This window comes from Gigantopelta aegis, chromosome 1 (genome assembly GCF_016097555.1).
Source record: "Gigantopelta aegis isolate Gae_Host chromosome 1, Gae_host_genome, whole genome shotgun sequence".
Classification (NCBI taxonomy): Eukaryota; Metazoa; Mollusca; class Gastropoda; order Neomphalida; family Peltospiridae; genus Gigantopelta; species Gigantopelta aegis.
In genome coordinates, this window is record NC_054699.1 from 1,580,707 (window position 1) to 1,603,769 (window position 23,063).

The window sequence follows — 23,063 nt, forward strand, 5'->3', positions numbered from 1 at the left end:
CATGGCCTTTGTTGAACCAATTATGGATCACTGGTCGGTGCAAGTGGTTTACACCTACCCATTGAGCCTTGCGGAGTACTCACTCAGGGTTTGGAGTCGGTATCTGGATTAAAAATCCCATGCCTCGACTGAGATCCGAACCCAGTACCTACCAGCCTGTAGACCGATAGCCTAACCACGACGCCACCGAGGCCGGTCGTTAAACAAATTAAACTTTAATTCTATCTACAATAAATATCGATAGGTCTATCTATCTATCGGTCTGGCTGTCTGTCTGTCTGTCTATCTGCCTGCCTGCCTACCTACCTGCCTGCCTGCCTACCTACCTGCCTACCTGCCTGTCTGTCTGTCTGCCTGCCTGCCTGCCTGCCTGTCTATCTATCTATCTATCTATCTATCTATCTATCTATCTACCGGATGTGGATATGTCAGTAAACAAATGTTCAGTCCCTTTCAGTTTACTGAATTCACTACATTGCTCTCTTCTGTTTTAGGTCATTATCACGGAAATGCTGTAGACGCCGTTGTCGTCACCGCTGTTTTCAAGGCCGTATTCAACGTGCACATCAGCGTGGAACAGACACCAAAACGTTCACTGGCTGCTAAGTTAAAAATGCAGAAATCTGTTTTAAATGTTGTATTGTACTCCGACTAACCAGGATTTATTTTAGGATTTGATTTGGCTCAATATTGATTTTGTAACGTAAGTTTGGGATCATGAAAAAAATAATTTAAAAATATGAGAAATGAGAAATTATGGCTCGAAATGGCCGAAATAAAAATGACGAAAAATTGTCTAATAAAAATTATTTAACTTTTAATCCAAGTCTTGTGAAAAAGTTACTAATGGAGAAATGCAGCGTGTTTTCTCACTAAGACTATGCTTCAGAATTACCAAATATTTGACATCCAATAGCCGATGATTAATAAATCAATGTACTCTAGTGATATATCAGTCGTGGGGCACTGGTTGACACAGAAAACCCCCGAAACAATCTCTCTCTCTCTCTCTCTCTCTCTCTCTCTCTCTCTCTCTCTCTCTCTCTCTCTCTCTCTCTCTTTTTCTCTCTCTCTCTCTCTCCCTCCCCCTCCCTCCCTCCCCCTCTCCTCCCCTCTCCCCCTCTCTCCTCTCTCTCTCTCTCTCCCTCCCTCCCTCCCCCCCCCCCTCTCTCTCTCTCTCTCTCTCTCTCTCTCTCTCTCTCTCTCTCTCTCTCTCTCTCTCTCTCTCTCTCTCCATATATATATATATATATAGCTCTACAGGTGTTACATATAATTTACACTCCCCTCGATTTGCACTCCCCAGTGTATATTATATCTGTAACATACACTCGTCCAGTCCAGTGCATATTATATCTGTAACATACACTCGTCCAGTCCAGTGCATATTATATCTGTAACATACACTCGTCCAGTCCAGTTTTTGTATTTTCGTTTTTGTTTGGATGGATACTGTAAGTGTATACGTGGTACATGTATTTCATTCAGTAGGAATCTTAAAGTCACTGACCCTAGTTTCAACCCGTGAAAATGGACACCAAGTTTGGGTAATCTACACACCTGTAACACAGTTGGATAAGCTTACAATAGTTAAAGTTAGAGCACATTGATTAGTTAATGATCGGCTGTTGGATGTCAAACATTTGTTTATTCTGACTTGTAGTCATCAGAGGAAACCCGCTACATTTTTCCTAATGCAGCAAGGGATCTTTTATATGCACTTTCCCACAGACAGGAAAGTACATACCACGGCCTTTGACCTGTTATGGTGCACTGGTTGGAACGAGGAAAACCCCAATCAGTTGAATGGATCCACCTAGGTGGTTCGATCCTGCGACGCATGCACGTTTGGCGAGCACTCAACCGACCGAGCTAAATCCGGTCCTACAATAGAGCGAAACAAGAGTAGGCGAAGTTGAAACCGGGATATACTCTTAACAACAGATCAGAGCTCGTCTTCATAGACGTTATGAAAAGTTAAAATGTCGTGGTATTAGAAACACCAGGATGACCAGAAACACATGAGATGTAAGGGAATGGATAATCTAAACAATATAATCTAAGTAATGTCTGATTACAGTTACAAAAACGGCTTAAATAGTAAAAATATGCCATGGGTTTGAAAACTAGGGTCTGTCGCTTTAAGGTTTTCCACGTTCTTTGTTTTTGGCCTGTCCTACTCATTAAATTTGACATTATATAGATAACTATTGTCTTCATTCAAATCTCGTAGCGCTCGCTTGATGGGCGGTCGGTTTGGGATCGATCCCCGTCGGTGGGCCCATTGGGCTATTTTTCACTCCAGCCAGTGCACCACGACTGGTACATCAAAGGCCGTGGTATGTGCTATCCTGTATATGGGATGGTGCATATAAAAGATCCCTTGCTGCTAATTGAAAAGAGTAGCCCATGAAGTGGCAACAGCGGGTTTCCTCCCTCAATATATGTGTGGTCCTTAACCATATGTCCGACGCCATATAACTGTAAATAAAATGTGTTGAGTGCGTCGTTATATAAAACATTTCCTTCATTCATTCAAATCATAAAAAACCCATCACCACCACCACGACAACAACAATAACACCACCACCACCACCACAACAACAAAAATGAATAAATAAATAAATCAAACATAAAATAAATTACTTTATTTATAAACAAAAATAAATTAATCTGACATTTATAAATTAATTAAAATATGTACAAAGCAACAACTACAGTAGCTAACAACGTCCATTGGTTTGAGTTGATATTGTAAGACTACTGTTATCTAATGCTAGGACCAGACTACCAACTGTCAGCAGAAAGTTGACCAACTCGACAGTTGCTTTGGAATTTTCCCAACTCCCAACTTCCGACGGGTGCGCTCAGATTAACAACTAATGGGTTATACGACGAGAATCGAGTTGTAAGAGCGCTCAGACTAACAACTAATGAGTTATACGACGAGAATCGAGTTGTAAGAGCACTCAGATTAACAACTAATGAGTTATACGACGAGAATCGAGTTGTAAGAGCGCTCAGATTAACAACAATGGGTTATACGACGAGAATCGAGTTGTAAGAGCGCTCAGATTAACAACAATGGGTTATACGACGAGAATCGAGTTGTAAGAGCGCTCAGATTAACAACTAATGGGTTATACGACGAGAATCGAGTTGTAAGAGCGCTCAGATTAACAACTAATGGGTTATAGGACGAGAATCGAGTTGTAAGAGCGCTCAGATTAACAACAATGGGTTATACGACGAGAATCGAGTTGTAAGAGCGCTCAGATTAACAACAATGGGTTATACGACGAGAATCGAGTTGTAAGAGCACTCAGATTAACAACTAATGAGTTATACGACGAGAATCGAGTTGTAAGAGCGCTCAGATTAACAACAATGGGTTATACGACGAGAATCGAGTTGTAAGAGCGCTTAGATTAACAACTAATGGGTTATACGACGAGAATCGAGTTGTAAGAGCGCTCAGATTAACAACAATGGGTTATACGACGAGAATCGAGTTGTAAGAGCACTCAGATTAACAACTAATGAGTTACACGACGAGAATCGAGTTGTAAGAACGCTCAGACTAACAACAATGGGTTATACGACGGGAATCGAGTTGTAAGAGCGCTCAGATTAACAACAATGGGTTATACGACGAGAATCGAGTTGTAAGAGCTAATGGGTTATACTCAGATTAACAACAATGGGTTATACGACGAGAATCGAGTTGTAAGAGCACTCAGATTAACAACTAATGGGTTATACGATACGAGAATCGAGAATTTGTAAGAGCGCTCAGATTAACAACAATGGGTTATACGACGAGAATCGAGTTGTAAGAGCACTCAGGTTATAATCGAGTTGTAAGAGCACTCAGACAATGGGTTATACGATGAGAATCGAGTTGTAAGAGCGCTCAGACTAACAACAATGGGTTATACGACGAGAATCGAGTTGTAAGAGCGCTCAGACTAACAACAATGGGTTATACGATGGGAACAGAGTTGTAAGAGTGCTCAGACTAACAACAATGGATTATACTACGAGAATCGAGTTGTAAGAACGCTCAGACTAACAACAATGGGTTATACGATGGGAACAGAGTTGTAAGAGCGCTCAGACTAACAACAATGGGTTATACGATGGGAACAGAGTTGTAAGAGCGCTCAGACTAACAACAATGGGTTATACGATGGGAACAGAGTTGTAAGAGCGCTCAGACTAACAACAATAGATTATACGATGGGAACAGAGTTGTAAGAGCGCTCAGACTAACAACAATGGGTTATACGATGGGAACAGAGTTGTAAGAGCGCTCAGATTAACAACTAATGGGTTATACGACGAGAATCGAGTTGTAAGAGCGCTCAGATTAAGAACTAATGGGTTATACGACGAGAATCGAGTTGTAAGAGCACTCAGATTAACAACTAATGAATTATACGACGAGAATCGAGTTGTAAGAACGCTCAGACTAACAACAATGGGTTATACGATGGGAACAGAGTTGTAAGAGCGCTCAGACTAACAACAATAGATTATACGATGGGAACAGAGTTGTAAGAGCGCTCAGACTAACAACAATGGGTTATACGATGGGAACAGAGTTGTAAGAGCGCTCAGATTAACAACAATGGGTTATACGATGGGAACAGAGTTGTAAGAGCGCTCAGATTAACAACTAATGGGTTATACGACGAGAATCGAGTTGTAAGAGCGCTCAGATTAAGAACTAATGGGTTATACGACGAGAATCGAGTTGTAAGAGCGCTCAGATTAACAACAATGGGTTATACGACGAGAATCGAGTTGTAAGAGCACTCAGATTAACAACTAATGAATTATACGACGAGAATCGAGTTGTAAGAACGCTCAGACTAACAACAATGGGTTATACGATGGGAACAGAGTTGTAAGAGTGCTCAGACTAACAACAATGGGTTATACGACGAGAATCGAGTTGTAAGAGCGCTCAGATTAACAACAATGGGTTATACGACGAGAATCGAGTTGTAAGAGCGCTCAGATTAACAACAATGGGTTATACGACGAGAATCGAGTTGTAAGAGCACTCAGATTAACAACTAATGAGTTATACGACGAGAATCGAGTTGTAAGAGCGCTCAGACTAACAACAATGGGTTATACGACGAGAATCGAGTTGTAAGAGCGCTCAGACTAACAACAATGGGTTATACGATGGGAACAGAGTTGTAAGAGCGCTCAGACTAACAACAATGGATTATACGACGAGAATCGAGTTGTAAGAGCACTCAGACTAACAACAATGGGTTATACGATGGGAACAGAGTTGTAAGAGTGCTCAGACTAACAACAATGGATTATACTACGAGAATCGAGTTGTAAGAACGCTCAGACTAACAACAATGGGTTATACGATGGGAACAGAGTTGTAAGAGCGCTCAGACTAACAACAATGGGTTATACGATGGGAACAGAGTTGTAAGAGCGCTCAGACTAACAACAATGGGTTATACGATGGGAACAGAGTTGTAAGAGCGCTCAGACTAACAACAATGGGTTATACGACGAGAATCGAGTTGTAAGAGCGCTCAGACTAACAACAATGGGTTATACGACGGGAATCGAGTTGTAAGAGCGCTCAGACTAACAACAATGGATTATACGATGGGAACAGAGTTGTAAGAGCGCTCAGACTAACAACAATGGGTTATACGACGAGAATCGAGTTGTAAGAGCGCTCAGACTAACAACAATGGGTTATACGACGAGAATCGAGTTGTAAGAGCGCTGGACAGTCGTAGAAATCGTAAGAGCAGAAAGTTGGCCAACTTTCTTGTGGCAGATGGTAATCTAAGTTTAGCATAATGCTAAACTCAAACTACCAAATACAACGGCGAAGTTGGCCAACTCGCCGATCTGATGACTTCTACGACTGTCCAGTTGCTAGTCTGAACACTCTAACAACTCGATTCTCGTCGTATACAACTCCTACGACCGATTAGTTGTCAATCTGAGCACACCCGTCGTAAGCTGGGAGTGGAGGGAAATACCACGCAACTTTCGAGTTGGCCAACTCCGTCGTGACAGTTGATAGCCCGAACCTAGCATAACAGTTCGCAAAGTAAATGGCACAAATATCCGCTTTAACAGAAAGCGAAGGGAATACAGAATACAGAATACAATGTCTGACATAGAAGTATTACTTTCGTGACATTCAGCATTCACATTAAAATATGTTCATGATACTGAAGATTAACATGTCACTTTTCATGATATTCAGCATTCGCACTCAAAATATGTTTGGGGTTTTTTCACGACACTGAACAAACGTAAATGTCGTTTTTCCTGACATTCAGCACGACAGACATAAATATAATTTATGACATTAATCATTCAAACACGCCAACTTCGTTTCATGAAATTTAACATTAAACGTAATTATAATTTTTATGACATTTTTATTCCTATGAAAAACCATCGCGTTACATATCACATTTCCACTCATAACTTTTATAACATTTGGTATTAACACAAATATATGTGACTATTAATGTTGTTGTTTTTCATGACATTCGGCATTAACACAATGTCATTTTTAAATATTAATTTTTTTACATTGAAAATATATCTCTTTTCCTGAATTGTTTTTATAACGTACATGCATCACGTTTTATGACATTCCACAGTAACCCTAGTAAACACACCTGTTTATGAATGACATTCAGCATAAACACAGGTAAATAATTACCTTTCATATCGTTCACTATTTAAATCACTTAAAATACATTTGAGATTGATCTAGCAATCGAGTCCCAAGACTGAAAGTTTGTTCAGTTTGTGTCGAGTCATAGTTACTGCTACGTCATTCTACCATCTTAGTCTCATCCGGCTTTAGATCACGTGACCCGAGGAAACTGCCCAATCCTCGCAGTAGCTCTAGATCCGGTAAACCTATAGCTTCCCGTCTGCGAGTTCTAGAATTCATACCGGAAATGACATTGATGTCACCGATAATGGCGGCACCACGTCGTCGTCGACCTTTACGCCGCCGTAAAGTCAGGAGGACGTCGTCTGTGGAAGAGAAACAGGAAACGTGATATATATATATGTGTGTGTGTGTATTGATGTATTGATATATGTATGTATGTATGTATGTGTGTGTGTGTGTGTGTGTGTGTGCATGTATGTATGTATGTATGTATATATATGCAATCGAACCTGTCTTAAGCGGTTACACTAGGGACTAGATACAAATGGCCGCTTAAGACAGTTGGCCCCATATTACAGGTTGCCACATGTAGTCTTTTAAAACATTTGTTGTTGTTTCTTTTGCTTTTCCGTCTGTACTGCTAATTAACGAATGTGTGCTTCACAGTTAACTATAAATCAACTTTTGATATGTCGCCTCCAGGAAAAATACCACTGAAATGTATTAAATTAACCGTTCTCAACAAGTTTGTTTTCCTTTTCCGTGTAGTTATTTAATTCCTACTTCATGCGGTGTATTTTCATAGTAAGTAAATCTATATATATATATATATATATATCGGTCGCCAGTCTAGACATAACCCCCTCCCTGTAAAAATGTCCGCTTACAATAAACTAATACAGTATGTTTTAAGATCAATGTGCCATGTATTTGATGTAATGAAATATACAAATATTGAATGACATGTTTTGTTTTAGGCCTTAAAATAAAACTTGTATTGTTTCCGGGAACCTAACCTTACCTAGAAAAAAAGAGCCGACCCTAATTATTTCTTAGATGCATTAATTAATGCACTAATAGAGTAAATACAGAACATTTTATGTGGACCCATGGATGGTGAATGTAATTGAAAAAAAGCCGACAGGTTCCTGGATACACACATTTAAAACAAAGCTTTATTAATTGATATATTAAAAAGTAATAGTTTTAAGATGAATGTACTTGAAATGTTTATATCTGACATGTATTTGATGTGATAAATATAAAAGTACAAAAAGACATGGGCTTTTTTATCGATTGTTATGTAAAATAGATGTGGCGAATTTTTTCTTAGAGTGGCTACGAAATTCTGAAATTGTCGATTTTTTAAAAACAATGTGGCGACTTTTTCTCTTGACCAAGGGCGACCACTGTATAACATATGTATGTATGTATGTATGTGTGTATGTGTGTGTGTGTGTGCACGTGTGTATGCGTGTGTGTGTATGTGTGCGTGTGCACGCGCGCGTGTGTGTGTGTGTCTATATATGTATGGATGCATTCATGCACACAAGTATTTAAGTATGCATGCAAGTATGCATCTAATTTTGTTTACGTGTAAATCAACACATTCACGTTAGTAAAAACTGAAAATAAAATATTACATTTTATGTATCATGAATAATGCAATTTATATTTCATAAAATAATATCATTCATATTTAATAGAACAATAAAATATATTAAAAATATATTTTATAAAATAATTCCAGTTATAGTTTTCAAAAAACAATTCAATTGCTATTTCATAAAATAATAAGGCTTTGATTTGTAACATTAACTGATGAAAAAACAGTTAATAAATAATGTCAATAACAACCCCTGAAAAATGTTAACTACAGCCCATTTGATTATCATTGTAAACCAAGACTGTAAAAATGACACACAGTATCATTATAATCAATAATCAATAGACACATAGTATCATTGTAATAAATAATTAATACGCACCGTTAATAACTCAAGAAATAACACTCGACAAATACATGTCATTATTATATATAGTAGAAAACTAATTAAAATAAACTGTATACAGTTACCAAATACATGTCATTATTATATATAGTAGAAAACTAATTAAAATAAACTGTATACAGTTACCAAATACAAGAGTCGTGCATACTCACGAGAGATGGAATCCAGAAAAATAGAATCATGAAGTTTGAAAGAAACTATAGAACGAATCACGAAGTTTGAGAAAAATTAGAGAAAGAGAAACTAGAGAACGAATCATGAAGTTTGAAAGAAACTAAGGGGGAAATCATTAATTTTAAACGAAACTAGGGGAAGAATCATGAATTTTGAACGAACCTAGGGGAAGAATCATGAATTTTGAACGAAACTAGGGGAAGAATCATGAAGTTTGAAAGAAACTAAGGGGAAAATCATTAATTGTAAACGAAACTAGGGGAAGAATCATGAGTTTTGAACGAACCTAGGGGAAGAATCATGAATTTTGAACGAAACTAGGGGAAGAATCATGAATTTTGAACGAAACTAGGGGAAGAATCATGAATTTTAAACGAAATTAGGGGAAGAATCATGAATTTTGAACAAACCTAGGGGAAGAATCATGACATTTGAGAGAAACAAGATAAATATTCATGAAGTTTGAGAAACACCAGAGAAAGAATCATGAAGTTTGAGGGTAACTAAAAAAGGAATACTGAAATTTGAGATAAACTAGAAAAGAAATAATGAACTTTGAGATGTACTAGATGACAAAATCATGATTTTACAGAGAATGGAAAGTGAACAATGATGAGAGAAGATAGAAAACGAACCGTGGCCATTTAAAGAGAAATACAGTAGCTGGAGAAAACAAATCATGAACTGTGAGAGAAACCAGAGAAAAAAGCCCATGAACTGTGGATGTAGAGAAACGATCATGACCTTTGAGAGTTATAAAAGAATTATGAACAATGACAGAAGCTAGAAGTTAGAGAAAGAATCAGAAACTTGGAGAAGCTAGGGGAAAATCATAATATTTGAGAGTTATAAAATAATTATGAACAATGACAGAAGCTAGAAGTTAGAGAAAGAATCAGAAACTTTGAGAAGCTAGGGGAAAATCATAATATTTGAGAGAACTTTGGGAAAGAGTAGTGATTTAGAAAGATGCCAGGGAAAGAATGAATGTGTTTGAGAGAACTCGAATAAGGAATCAGAGTCATTTGTAGAGAAGCCAGGGAAAGATTCATGGTCTTTCGATGAAACTTAGAGAAAGAATCGGGGATTTGGAGTGTTGCAGAAGCTGTGACAAGAATTGTACACATTGTGGCAAAATACAATAAATAAATGTGTTTGATAGCAGATATACATTTGTAATTTGGCAATAAAGGTTGTAACATAAAATAAACATTAGTATGTTAAGTATGAAAATAATTAAAACAGAAATTATTAAGCCACTAACAAGGCGTGTTAATGAATATGCATAACAATAAGCAATGTTAAAAACAAACACATTCTGAACAATTATTATTATTATTATTATTATTATTATTATACATTAGTATATAACAAATCATGCAGGTAGAACCAGATCCACTAAAATGTGAGCATTCCAAATTAGGATATTAAGAAAATGACGTCATAGGTGAACAATATGACGACGTCACTACTTGCATTATACATAATTATATGTCAATAGCACACGGAAAACATACGAACAGCAAATGATAGGTACAAATGAGGCTCACTCAAGAAAGGTGCATTTTTTTATTATAGATTATGAAACACAAAGGGTCAAAGGTCAACATGCTGACGTCAGAGCGTTCGTTACTTACATCTACCTCTTTTTTCTCAATTGCTAAAGTTCGTGCTAGACGCATTTTACGAAGGGTTTTGATAATCCCGGGAACTGGAAGAGAAGTGGCTTACAATGAACATCTTGTAAGGAAAATATCAAACTGGTTTCCTACGACATGGCCCACATTTCGCGTACCCACTCCCCAACATTTAAATAACATAGTTCATTCATGCAAAACTAAAAAGCAATGATATAGTTATAACAAACTCGTGTATAATCGCTTCCAGCTAGTGCTATCCACAAGTGTAACAATTTTTAATACAACAAAATAATAATAATAAAAAAAAAATAAACAACAATAATAATAATAATAATAAAAAAAAAGGATATTCCATCCTAAGAGCGTCGATATGGTGAACACGAATTTACACGAGATCAAGATTACACAAAAAAACCCAGAAAACTTAAATCGACGAATGTGGTGTCAGAGTAAGAAACAGAAATGGATAATTATTTTAAATGTACTGGAAGTTGGAGCTATAATTTCCATTTGTCCATCAACATATCAACACGCTGTGTAATCTATGGCATCAGTAGAGCAGTGGTTAAGCCATGTGGCTGGTAGGTACTGGATTCACAGTCCGGTACCGGCTCCAACACAGAATGTGCTTTAGCAGATCAGCGGGGAAGTGTACGATCACTACACTGACTTCTCTCTGACTAACCACTAACCATACCTGACTGTCCTGAACAAACAATTCAAATAGCTGAGATATGTGCCCAGGGCACGCGCTGAACTCAAATCTCCAGTGACGTCACACACATAACATTTGTATAGCGTTGCCATGGCTTTAGAGTTTAACGACACCACTAGAGCACATTGATTAATTAATCATCGGCTACTGGATGTCAAACATTGGTAATTCTGACACGTAGTCATCAGAGGAAACCCGCTACATTTTTCCTAATGCAGCAAGGGATCTTTTATATGCACTTTCCCACAGACAGGAAAGCTCATACTAGGGCCTTTGACCAGTTGTGGTGCACTGGTTGAAAGGAGAAAAACCCAATCAGTTGAATGGATCCACCGAGGTGGTTCGATCCTGCAACGCAAGCACCTAAAGCGAGCACTCTACCGACTGAGCTAACTCCAGCCCCCAGACTCTATTAAAGTCTTTAGTCTAGACTTTAAAAGTTTTATAAGCACAGGGATAGGACTGGTTACTTAAAGTTTAATTGTATATAAGCACAGGGCTAGGACTGGTTACTTAAAGTTTAATTGTATATAAGCACAGGGCTAGGACTGGTTACTTAAAGTTTAATTGTATAGAAGCACAGGGCTAGGACTGGTTACTTAAAGTTTAATTGTATAGAAGCACAGGGCTAGGACTGGTTACTTAAAGTTTAATTGTATAGAAGCACAGGGCTAGGACTGGTTACTTAAAGTTTAATTGTATATAAGCACAGGGCTAGGACTGGTTACTTAAAGTTTAATTGTATAGAAGCACAGGGCTAGGACTGGTTACTTAAAGTTTAATTGTATAGAAGCACAGGGCTAGGACTGGTTACTTAAAGTTTAATTGTATAGAAGCACAGGGCTAGGACTGGTTACTTAAAGTTTAATTGTATAGAAGCATGGAAATTAACGTTAACATACAAGTGTTTAACCAACATCTATTATGTGTCCAGCATGTGTGAATCACAACACTTGGTCCAATTTAACTAGGGTCGATCCACTGGGCTATATCTCATTCCAGCCAATGCTCCTCAACTGGTGTAACATAGGCCGTGGTATGTGTTATCCTGTCTGTTGGATGGTGCATATAAAAGATCTCTTGCTGGTAATAAAAAATATGGAGTGGCCAACGTGTTTTCTCTGTCATCATCATGTGTGGTCCTTGGCCATATACCCGACGCCATATGACCGTGAATAAAATGTATGTAATTAAATAAAACATTCCTTCCTTCCTCCTTTCTTCCTTGGTCTAAACACTGAGAGACGAAACTCCCTGTCGACATGTGCTTTACCTTTACTATCGAATATTAAAAAAAAGATTAGTTTATAATTACAAACAGAGTATAGTTCATATTTCGGTCTGATAGAATTGATGGATACAGTGCTAAGCGTAAGGCTATGTGCCAACAATGATGTTTTACGAATTGGAACATCAGTTGACATTCAATATCACTTTTTTATGTTTGCATAACGTACAATCACAAAATAAAGCAATCAAACAAAAAGAGGGTCTTCAAACTTCATCAGGTTTCATACATATCCTAATCACCAAAAGAAAGTTTGTAATTGGAATAGATTTACTTGATTACAATCAATTCTGTGAAAGCATAACGGTATATCCCCCGAATCTTAATTTTCTTCACAGTTCGTTTTAGGGTTGGTATGTGGACAACATACTAAACATCCACCAAAATCCTCCATGAAAACATATGTCTAATTTGCATAAAGCAAATATCGCGGTCAAAGTATTGAATTTTGTAATGTTATATAATCCAGAGAACATTCTTGACCTGTTCAAACACAAACATGTTTTGGGCGTGTGGGGAAGGTGTTTACTGAATTTCTAGTTTGATCTGACACTTCCTTATTTGCATTATTCCAATATGGCCGCCAAAATGCCTATAAATAAACAATTTTACGTTATCATATGATTTTTCCGAGATCATGACGTTTTTTGCTTATTATTTAAATATATATGCGTTCGTCCCTTCTTAGAAAAACTAAATTTAGAGTTACAGGTTGATAAATGATTATGTTCGGGTTTCTTTTGGTGATAAATATTTATATTGAATTAACCAAAACGACCTTAGAATAGTACTTTCAACTTTTAAAGGGACATACCCTAGTTTTTAAACACTAAGGCATATTTTTTTTACTATTACAGCCATATTTGATAACTGAAATCAGACATTATTTAGATCTTATTGTTTAGATTATCCATTTCCGTACATTCGAACTGTTTTTGGTCATCCTGATGTTTTTCATATCACAAATATCATATCATTCTCATATTTTAAAAACCGCACGTGCGTCTGAGAAGTAACAGTTATGGAGTCGAGTTTTAGTCCGTTTTCAGAGGATATTTCACCATATCAAAGTCACTCAATTGTAACTTTATCCAAATGTGTTTCAGGTTTGTAGATTAACTAAACTTAGTGTTACTTTTCACGGGTTGAAACTAGGGTATGTCCCTTTAACGGTTCTCTTTTTTATTCGTCATTAATCTTTTACGTTTTGTTTTTAGTTTTGCATATATAACCAAAGCTAAAAATGAAAACATCCCACTCCATAGTGCCTGAAACGTAAATAAAGTTTAAGTATTGTTGTTTATTAAGTTTACAATTTGTTGATTTTCAATGTCCAATCAATCGGTACAAAGCGTTTGTGCCTATAACATCTGACAACTTAAAACCAAAGTTTTCGAAATTTATAGCATCTATTCTAATGAACACTATATAACATAGCATTACATTTTATCAGTATATGTGTCAGATTTAATGAAGAGAGATAACCTGATATTTGTCCCCTGATTTATTTTGCTGTAATATCAAACCACATCTATAACGTCGAAATAAAGTGACAAAAGTAATTACATATAAAGAAACAGCAAAACTGTATGCGTGTAAGTGATTTTACTAATCTAAACAAGCTGTAACTACTGTTACATGTACTGTTACATGATAACAACTGATATTTTAAAAAAATCTACCAAGTTAGGGCCTACATTAAAAAACAAGATTATAAACAATAAAGTTCTTAGAATATTTTAGACTGTTTCAACGTCTACGTTATACTAAAGCGCGTTCTTGTGAAATAGCGGTTGTCTATGTGTTAAATGTCTCGACTGTGACAGAAATATGACCCCTTCAGTTTACGTCACATCAAATGACCCCTTCAGTTTACGTCACATCAAATGACCTTAGGCGTGTTTATGAATGGGATATGACAGAAGACGATGACACAAGTGAAAATGTCCGCGAGCGTTCCGCCTTCTGAACACGCGACTTATGTCACCCTTGGTTTAGATTGTAATTCAGGGCCGGACTAGAGGAGGGTTTTTTTTTTACCAGGGGATCCCGAACCCCCTTTCTCTTATTTTTCAAACAAGGATTGCAAGTGCAAGTTACAGAACCTCAAATGTTGAGCATTGTACAACCATTGCAAAAAAGAAAATCGCCACAGCAAAAAAAAAGAAGAATTCGTCAATTTCCACGGCATATTTTGGGGTTAACATGTAAAGGAGGAGTTTAATTTGTCAAGAGTACAAAACATAAATAAATAAAATTAATTGAGAAAAGTTATATTACTTTTTTGTTATAATTTCCACTGCAAAATAAATGCCTCGGAAAACTGAAAACACCACGGCAATCTCCTCAGAATTGCCTATTGCCGTGGTTAATTGCCATAATTACCGTATCATACTGTGACAGCGCATTCAGATTCGAAGATGAGCAATAAATGTAAGTAGACGAGTCATTCTGTATGAACATCTCGGATTGGCCGTTTAAAGCGTGACCAGCAATATTATAGACATTGATGAATTGCTTTGAACTCGTTAGCGTTTTCTTTTTTACTCCTGGCGTAAGCAATCTAATCAGGTGTATCATTTTGTGCAAATTCATTATAATTACTTGGTTGGAATGTATTCATGATGAAGAATGAAAGCAAAAAGGTAAGTCTACATCTCTCTCTCTCTTTCTCTCTCTCTCTCTCTCTCTCTCTCTCTCTCTCTCTCTCTCTCTGTCTCTGTCTGTGTCTCTCTCTGTCTGTCTCTCTCTCTCTCTCTCTCTCTCTCTCTCTCTCTCTCTCTCTCTCTCTCTCTCACTATGTCTCTTTTTCCGTCTCTATCTCTATCACTGTCTCTGTGTCTTTCTGTCTGTGTGTGTGTGTGTGTGTGTGTGTGTGTGTGTGTGTGTGTATCTCGCTCTCCCTCTTTCTCTCCCTTCATCTCTGTCTCTCTCTATGTCTATCTTTATCATTGTCTCTCTCTGTCTTTGTCTCTCCCTCCCTCCCATTCCCTTCCTCCCTCTCTCTGTCTCTCTCGCTCTCTCTCTGTTTCTCTCTATCACTGTCTCTCTCTCTCCGTCCCCCTCTCTCTATGTTTCTCTTTATCTCTCGCTATTACTATGTATCTGTATTTCTGTCTCTCTCGGTCTCTCTCTCTCTCTCTCTCTCTCTCTCTCTCTCTCTCTCTCTCTCTCTCTCTCTCTCTCTCTCTCTCGCTTTGTATAATCGGGGAGTGGGGTGGGGGCGGCTGTGATTGTTACACCCACCGAGATAGGAAAAAAGTCCTCAATTTCCATATATAGTCAGAACTAGGGTTAAAGATAAAGTTTCACTTGTAAGAAAGTTTGACTTGGCAACATATTCTAAATTATTCGAGTAAACCACCCGGATGTGACGTAAGTTGAAGGGTTTGAAAATGAAAGTAGAGAAACGGTGCGTCTTTTCTCACACTATCTGAATCGTCGTCATCACATTCTGTGACGTCATTAAAGCTCGCCACAGAGTCGTCCTCGTCCTCGCTCTCGGTGACGGCCTCGTTAAATATGATAATAGGCTGCTGCGCCTGAACTAATGCTGCCGCTGCAAGAAGGAAATTACATCACATTTGTGTTGCCATAGCAACTGACTTTCATAACGTAACATATTACGCGGTGGGATCTAAAAACCGAGCCCATTGGCTCAGTGGTTAAGTTAGGCTGCTAGGTACTGGGTTCGAATCTCAGTACAATCTTCAACCCAGACATTGCCTAGTTCAGTTTAACACTTCTTTCGCTAACCACTAGACAAACCCAAATTGCTGAGGTGTGTGTTCCCAGAACAGCGTGCTTGAACCTCAATCGTTAAAAACATGAACTAAATTAAAATGAAGAAATAAAACAAATTAAATCTGATTAATACGATCTTATTTTGCCGTTTCGCTTGCTGGTACAAGTACAAATATTTCGTGAAGTCTGAACATTGTAAGTGGTGGAGTGGTTAAGCTATATGTCAGAAGACTGGTGGGTACTAGGTTCGCATCCCGGTACCCGCCCTCGATTAAGTTTTAACGGCTCAATGGGGAAATGTAAGACCACAACACTAATTTAGTTTTTCACGAACTACTAACCATTAACCCTCCCTACCCCATCTCCTACACTGGCAGCCCAGATAGGCCCTATAGGGGCGTCGGAAGCGGTACGGCCATGGACCGTTTTCATTCTCTTCCTATGGCGCTAGCATAACATAGATCTCATCATATACATTGCTTTCATGGCCGTACCAACTTTTCATTGCTTCCGACGCTCCTGATAGTCGAGGTGTGGGTCTAGGACAGCGTGCTTGATCTTTAATTGGATATAAGCACCAAATTAAGTTTTAATGAATAAATAAACAAAGAAACGTGGTCGCTGTGATGACAGGAGGTCGATAATACAGTTAATAATCACTGATAATGTAAAAACAACTATATCCAGGGGCGCAACCAGGAAATATTTTGGAGGGGTGGGGTGGGGTGGAGGGCGGGGTGTGTGTGGTCAAAGGGACAAAGGACACATGGACCAATTCGTGAAATGGGCAACCCAAAAAATTTAGTTTTAAAACCCCAAAATAGAGGCACTTGACTATATAATGTCCCCTGGTTTCCCCATATATGCGCCTCTGATGTCGCCCCCGTGTAAACGTATACCTCGTTTCTTCTCCCTGGGGTGGACGAGGAACGCCGTGTCCACCTCCTGCCCGCACGCGTCGCAGGTCTTCGTGGCGAACCCCTGGGTCTCTTTAGGGGTGAGCCACTCCCCCAGGAAAGTCGCCGTGCCGCACAGGGGGCATTCGATCCGACGCTCCACCCAAATACCTGCAACAATATTAAGTAGAAAGGGAACTGACATTTCTTACACACCCGATGATGAGAACATCATTAGTTATTTTTGACAACATATACTGACATTTCTTACACACCCGATGATGAGTAGATCATTCGTTATTTTTGATAACATATACTGACATTTCTCACACACCCGATGATGAGAACATCATTCGTTATTTTTGACAACATATACTTGTTTACACATGTATGTGAACATCATTCGTCATAATTTTAAGACATACTGACTACACACCCGGCTGTTCCTAGGTGATGACCAGGTACACACCAATGCCATATCATTCCAATGAAAACATATACTGACAAACACACGATGATGAGATCGAAGTTATTTTTACACTGTGTACGTATGTTAATAATTTTAAGCCAGTCTGTTTGTCTGTGACGTCACCGTAAGTGCAAGGGCGTATGTAAATGACGTTTAGTGCAAAAGTAAAAAAACACCCTGGTTTTTGAGGATATGTAAGAAATAGAATAATACATTCGTGTCCGTTACATACCATTTATCTTACAACTCGTTGTTTAAAAACGTATCATACTCGCTTTCGCTCGTTAGATACATTTTAAAACAACTCGTTGTACGATAAATGGTATCTAACGGCCACTCATGTATTATTCTCTATTTAACTCTATAATGGGTTTTAAACTTAATAATATGTTTTATATGAGTCTTAATGTTGAGTTCGATGCGGTTTACAGCATTCCCTTTTGACGCAAACGGACCACGGTGCACTGAACAAAATAAGAAACTTCCGCTAACTTTGCTTGAACATAACTTGATGAAACCAACCCGGGGGAATAATTGTTATATATGCGTTTAAATAGTGTTCCATGATGCACTGTTTGGTGCAAAAATCATGGCCATAGGTTAACAGAAACTTGGAGACATTTTGACCAAGTGTGGTAGGGGTTAAAAAAAACCCCACCCACTTAATAACGGGTATGACCACCTCTTGAATTGACCACTGCAGTGCATCGCAGGCGCATAGAATTGACTAAAGTGTTGATTTCTGCCTGTGGAATATTGTTCCATTCCTGAATGAGCGCTTGACGAAGTTCGTTGACGTTAGCGGGTGGGTTGGGACGACGCCTCAATCGACTGTCCAGACTATCCCAGACATGCTCGATGGGGTTGAGATCAGGACGTTTAGCGGGCCAGTCATCAATGAAATCAATGTTATTTGTCCTAAGAAAATTTACAGTGTCTCTAGCTGTATGAGAGGTGGCATTATCATGCTGAAAAATCGAGATGTTGGCGTTGTTATGGAACAGAGGAATGACGTGATGAGCGAGAATGTCATCGCGGTAACGTTGAGCATTTAAATTGCCATCAATGACGACTAGTGGTGAACGATAACCATGGGCAATGGCTGCCCAGACCATGAAAGAACCCCTACCCCCAAAACGATCTCGTTCAAGAACACAACAGTCAGCATAGCGTTCATTTCTCCTACGGTAGACGCGCACCCTGCCATCACCACGTTGTAAAGAAAATCTGGATTCATCCGAAAAAAGAACGGTATTCCAGCGTCGCCGTATCCAACGAGTGTGTACACGTGCCCAATTAAGACGATTTAGACGATGACGTTGCGTTAAAACGCATCCGACGTAAGGACGTCGTCCATGTAAACCGTTCTCCCGCAGACAATTACGAACAGTTTGCCCACTGATTCGGTTATTATGAAGCCCAGGTGTGTTAGCAGCAGTAGCAGTGGCAGTTTGGAATCGATTGCGCAAATGCGTGTTCATGATATAGCGGTCTTGACCACGCGTTGTAACACGCGGACGTCCACGACGTGGCAAGTCGTTGGTGCTTCCTGTCGTTCGAAATCTTAGGCGAAGATTTCGTATCACTCGACTAGAACTCCCAACATGCCTTGCAACGTCTTCTGTCGACATGCCAGCATCAAGCATGCCAATCGCCCGTTCGCGTAAATTATTGGGTATTCTTGGCATACTAAAAATGCTACAATGTGAAAAACTTTTTTTTTTTTTAACAAATTTTTAAGCGTTTTCGTTCACTTGACAACAATGTCAGTAAGACAAGTAAAACAAATTGACCAAATACTACACGGGACATGTCGAACCATGCATGCACGTGCAAATTGAATTTCACGTTGTCGACGATTAACAGTGCAAAAATAATCGATAAAATTCATGAATCCTGATAATACAGCTCAAGGCTAATACTACCTATATAATTTCATTACACAATGAATTCTTTAACACAACAAATACTATATGTACAAATCGGAAGTTTCTGTTTTTGTTCAGTATATATAAAAGCAAGATGCAATATGAGGGGAGACAACTCGTTAAGCTATACCGAATTGCTTTAACTTCAGTTTTTATCGTACTGTTGAACTATCACAAGTATTCTTTTTAACAGTTTTAATAGTTTAATATTTTAGTTGGTGTCACCCCCATCCGTCCGTCCATCCGTCTGTCTGTCTGTCTTTGTCTCTCTCTTTGTGTATGTGTGTGTGTGTGTGTGTGTGTGTGTGTGTCTGTGTCTGCCTCTCCCCTCCCCTGTCTTTCTCTCCGTCTCTCTCTCTCTATCTCTCTGTTTCACTCTCTCTGTCTGTCTCTCTGTCTCTGTCTCTCTCTGTCTGTCTCTCTGTCTCTGTCTCTCTCTCTGTGTCTCTATCTCTGTTCCCTCTGCCTATCAGTTTGTCTGTCTCTCTCTGTCAGTCTGTATCTACCTCTCGCCTATCTGTATGTATATATATATATATATGTCTGTCTCTGTCTGTCTGTCTGTCTGTCTGCTCGTCTCTCTGTATGTCTCTCTCTATCTCTTCATATAAGACAATTGTAAAAGTTTTTACATACCAGCATAGCCTTTAAGAATTTCTTCAAACTCCAGTAACAGTGGTAGAATAATCCCCCACATCGTGCAGGCTGGAACCTGATCATCCGAGTCACTGTTGTCACGTGACTCGATCCGAAGCACCACGTCTCTCTGGTTTTCGGTACCTTCTCGGTTGTACATGACAATGAGGCGAACCGGATGCTCCTTGTGCGTGGCGTGTATCCCTCCACCCCAGTGGAACACATAGTTCAGTTTGTATTTATCGTGGTTTGCTCGCACACACAATAGTTCAAAGAGTCCTGGAGGCATGTAGCGCGGGAATTTGAAGACCACGGCCAGTTTTCTTCGTTCAGACAGCTTGTCCCACTCCTGACGGAGATCGTTTGGTTCGGGAGTCTTCCTCAACCATGGAATCAACAGTTTGGAAATTTTACACCTCCCTTCGCCATCTTTGTCTACAGTCAAGACGTGGAACTTGTCTTTCGTCCTCTTCGAAACGGGGTACCCTATTTCAAAGGCGTCGTGTAGAAGAGTCAAGGTTTTCTGAAAAGAGTTATTCAGATCATTTGAAAAGCAGTTTGAAATTGCTGCTTTGATGAAATCCTTGTCAATGATCCCTTCCGCAAGGACTTCTTGTTTCAAGCGGTCAAATTTGCCCTGACTGAGCCCAGCTGTTTTGAACCGATCCTCCTGTAGATAGTCGTATTTGTCGGCAAAATCGTGTCTGAATATTTGTCGGAAAATGTCGAACAGCCACGAAGGCCTGAGAAAGACGAGAGTTTTCAGCTTTGGCACTTTGGAAAACCACAACACCTTCCCGGTGTCGTGCAGGTACTGGGTGATGCAATCTATTAGATGCTTCATACCAAATTTGTGCGAAATCTCGGCGGCGTATTCGTCCCACTCCATCACTGGAACCGCCATTGTGTTGCCTCTCTCTTCCAGATACGTCTCCACCTCCACCCAGAATATTGGTATGACTCTCATAACATTAGGAAAGATCTTCTGCTGGTTTGCTAGCGCTTCTATGGACATTTTCAGTATATCGAATCCTTTGAAGACGGCGGAACTGGTCACAATGACTTCAGTCTGTACGGTGCATCTGTCCTGAAGGAGTTTCACGTAGGTCTTCAACTGTTCTGACAGAGTCGGGGATATCTCCGGTTTCGCTTCTATCACCTTAATCTTTTCCTGGATCATTTTGCGTCTGTTGTCTAAATGGCTTGTCAGCCTCCTTGGAACCTCTACTGATATATGTCTGAGCTTGTCTCTAGGCACTTGGTCGCTGTGTGTCCCGACCAAAAGGACGACAAGCTTGTTGGTCTTGGCTATCATCCAGTCAAACCAGGTGCCAACCATCTCGTCGAAATTCTCTTCGGTGTATTCTGCCATATTGAAAGTCAGAATTGCAATCGATGGCTGCTCGAGGAACAGGTAATGGGGATACAGATAGAAGGGATGACCACAGAGATCCCAGATATTCAAATGCAAGGATCGACCAGGTCTACCTTCCTCCACGTCGTAATCAAAGCTGGTGTCGTAGGTCTCTATCCCAACCGACCCCAGGTTGTTTTCAAACTCCTGCGACAGCCGAGGTTGCTGGTCGATCAGCGAGTGGATCAGACTCGTCTTACCACTCTTCCTGGAGCCGATCATCAGAATCTTGACTCCTTGATACGTCTTGGCTTCCGCCTGCGACTCCTGGAAGAAAGACATGATAGAGCGCAATCCAGAATCACAGACGTCCGCTGGAGGATATGTCAACGGATTCTCCTCGACAAACATCTCCTGATCCGTGTTCCACTCCAGTTTCTTTATGGAATTCCACGACAGAACCTTCAGCTTGTTGCTGCTGAGATCCAGCTTTTTAGACATGAGCATGAGATGCCCTGGGAACTTCGTCATACTGTTCTCCGACAGGTCTATGCTCGAGACCCAGTGTTTACTTTGCACGTTGACATTGAACGTAGGCACTTTGGTGATCTGGTTGTAGCTGGCGTTGAAGGAATCGAGCTTTGGAAGAAGGAACACGTCTATAGGCAGGACTGTAATTTTGTTGTTGGAGATGTCTAGATCCTGCAGCTGTTTGAGCTGCCGAATCTCCGGAGTGATCTCTCGAATGTTGTTGTCCTTGCAGCGAAGAATCTCCAGCTTGGTCATGTGAGCGACGTCCTTGAAAACCGTCCCGAGATTATTTCCGTCCAGAACCAAGACCTGGATCCTCTTCAGCCTCTCCACGCCTTTCAGACTCTCCAGCTCATTGCTGCTCACGTCCAGACGATTCAGCTTCCTCAGCCTGCGCAGAAACTGCGGAATCACCGTCAGAGTGTTGTTATTCAGACGCACTTCGATCAGATTTTCCAACCCTTTCACGGAGTCTGGGAAAGAATGGTCGCTGAGGTGGTTGAAGCCGAGGTCTAGTTTCTCTAAGTGGAACAGGTTTGCCAGGAGCCCGTCTGGTATGGTTTTGAGGCTGAGGTCGTACACGAGAAGTCTCTTCAGACTGTCAGCCAACTGCTGGATGTTCTTGATCGTTTCGTTACTCGTGTCCAGCAGACGTACGGAGACGGCTTTCTCGGGCTTGGCAGACGGCAGTCGCTCCGGATGTAGGTGGCGCGCCTCACAGAATCCGACGTGCGTGATGGGGCTCCTGCCGTACGGGCCTGTGTAATTGTTGCGGACCTCTCGTGTCGCCGGTCTCGCCGTCGCCATTTTGGTCACTGACATTACTCTCAGGTAACGAGGCCGACGTTAACGTAGCTGCAGAACGGGCGATCCTGTGAAAGGATGGAAAAAAAAAAAGTTGCAGTCAGATCGTTCAACTAGGTAAATAAAATAAATAAGCAAACACATAAAACCTATACCGGCTTCGGTGGTGTAGTGGTTAAGC

General features: G+C 39.9%; 1 protein-coding gene across 3 annotated transcripts in view; it reads right to left on the reverse strand.

The window, feature by feature from the left end:
- Window positions 1-5,506: 5,506 nt before the first annotated feature.
- LOC121369038 (malignant fibrous histiocytoma-amplified sequence 1 homolog) overlaps window positions 5,507-23,063 on the reverse strand; it is a 39,706-nt gene continuing 22,149 nt past the window's right edge. Inside the window, exons 2-5 of one of the 3 annotated variants that reach the window (XM_041493865.1) lie at window positions 20,194-22,950; window positions 17,164-17,331; window positions 10,515-10,588; window positions 5,507-7,053 (exon numbers count right to left, since the gene is read on the reverse strand). In XM_041493865.1, coding sequence (XP_041349799.1) covers window positions 7,039-7,053; window positions 10,515-10,588; window positions 17,164-17,331; window positions 20,194-22,900 — 2,964 coding nt within the window. In that variant the 5' untranslated portion in view covers window positions 22,901-22,950 and the 3' untranslated portion in view covers window positions 5,507-7,038. Of the gene's footprint in view, window positions 7,054-10,514; window positions 10,589-11,214; window positions 11,275-15,948; window positions 16,080-17,163; window positions 17,332-20,193; window positions 22,951-23,063 lie in introns of those variants that run through there. The other 2 variants (XM_041493856.1, XR_005957546.1) reach the window with 2 other exon arrangements.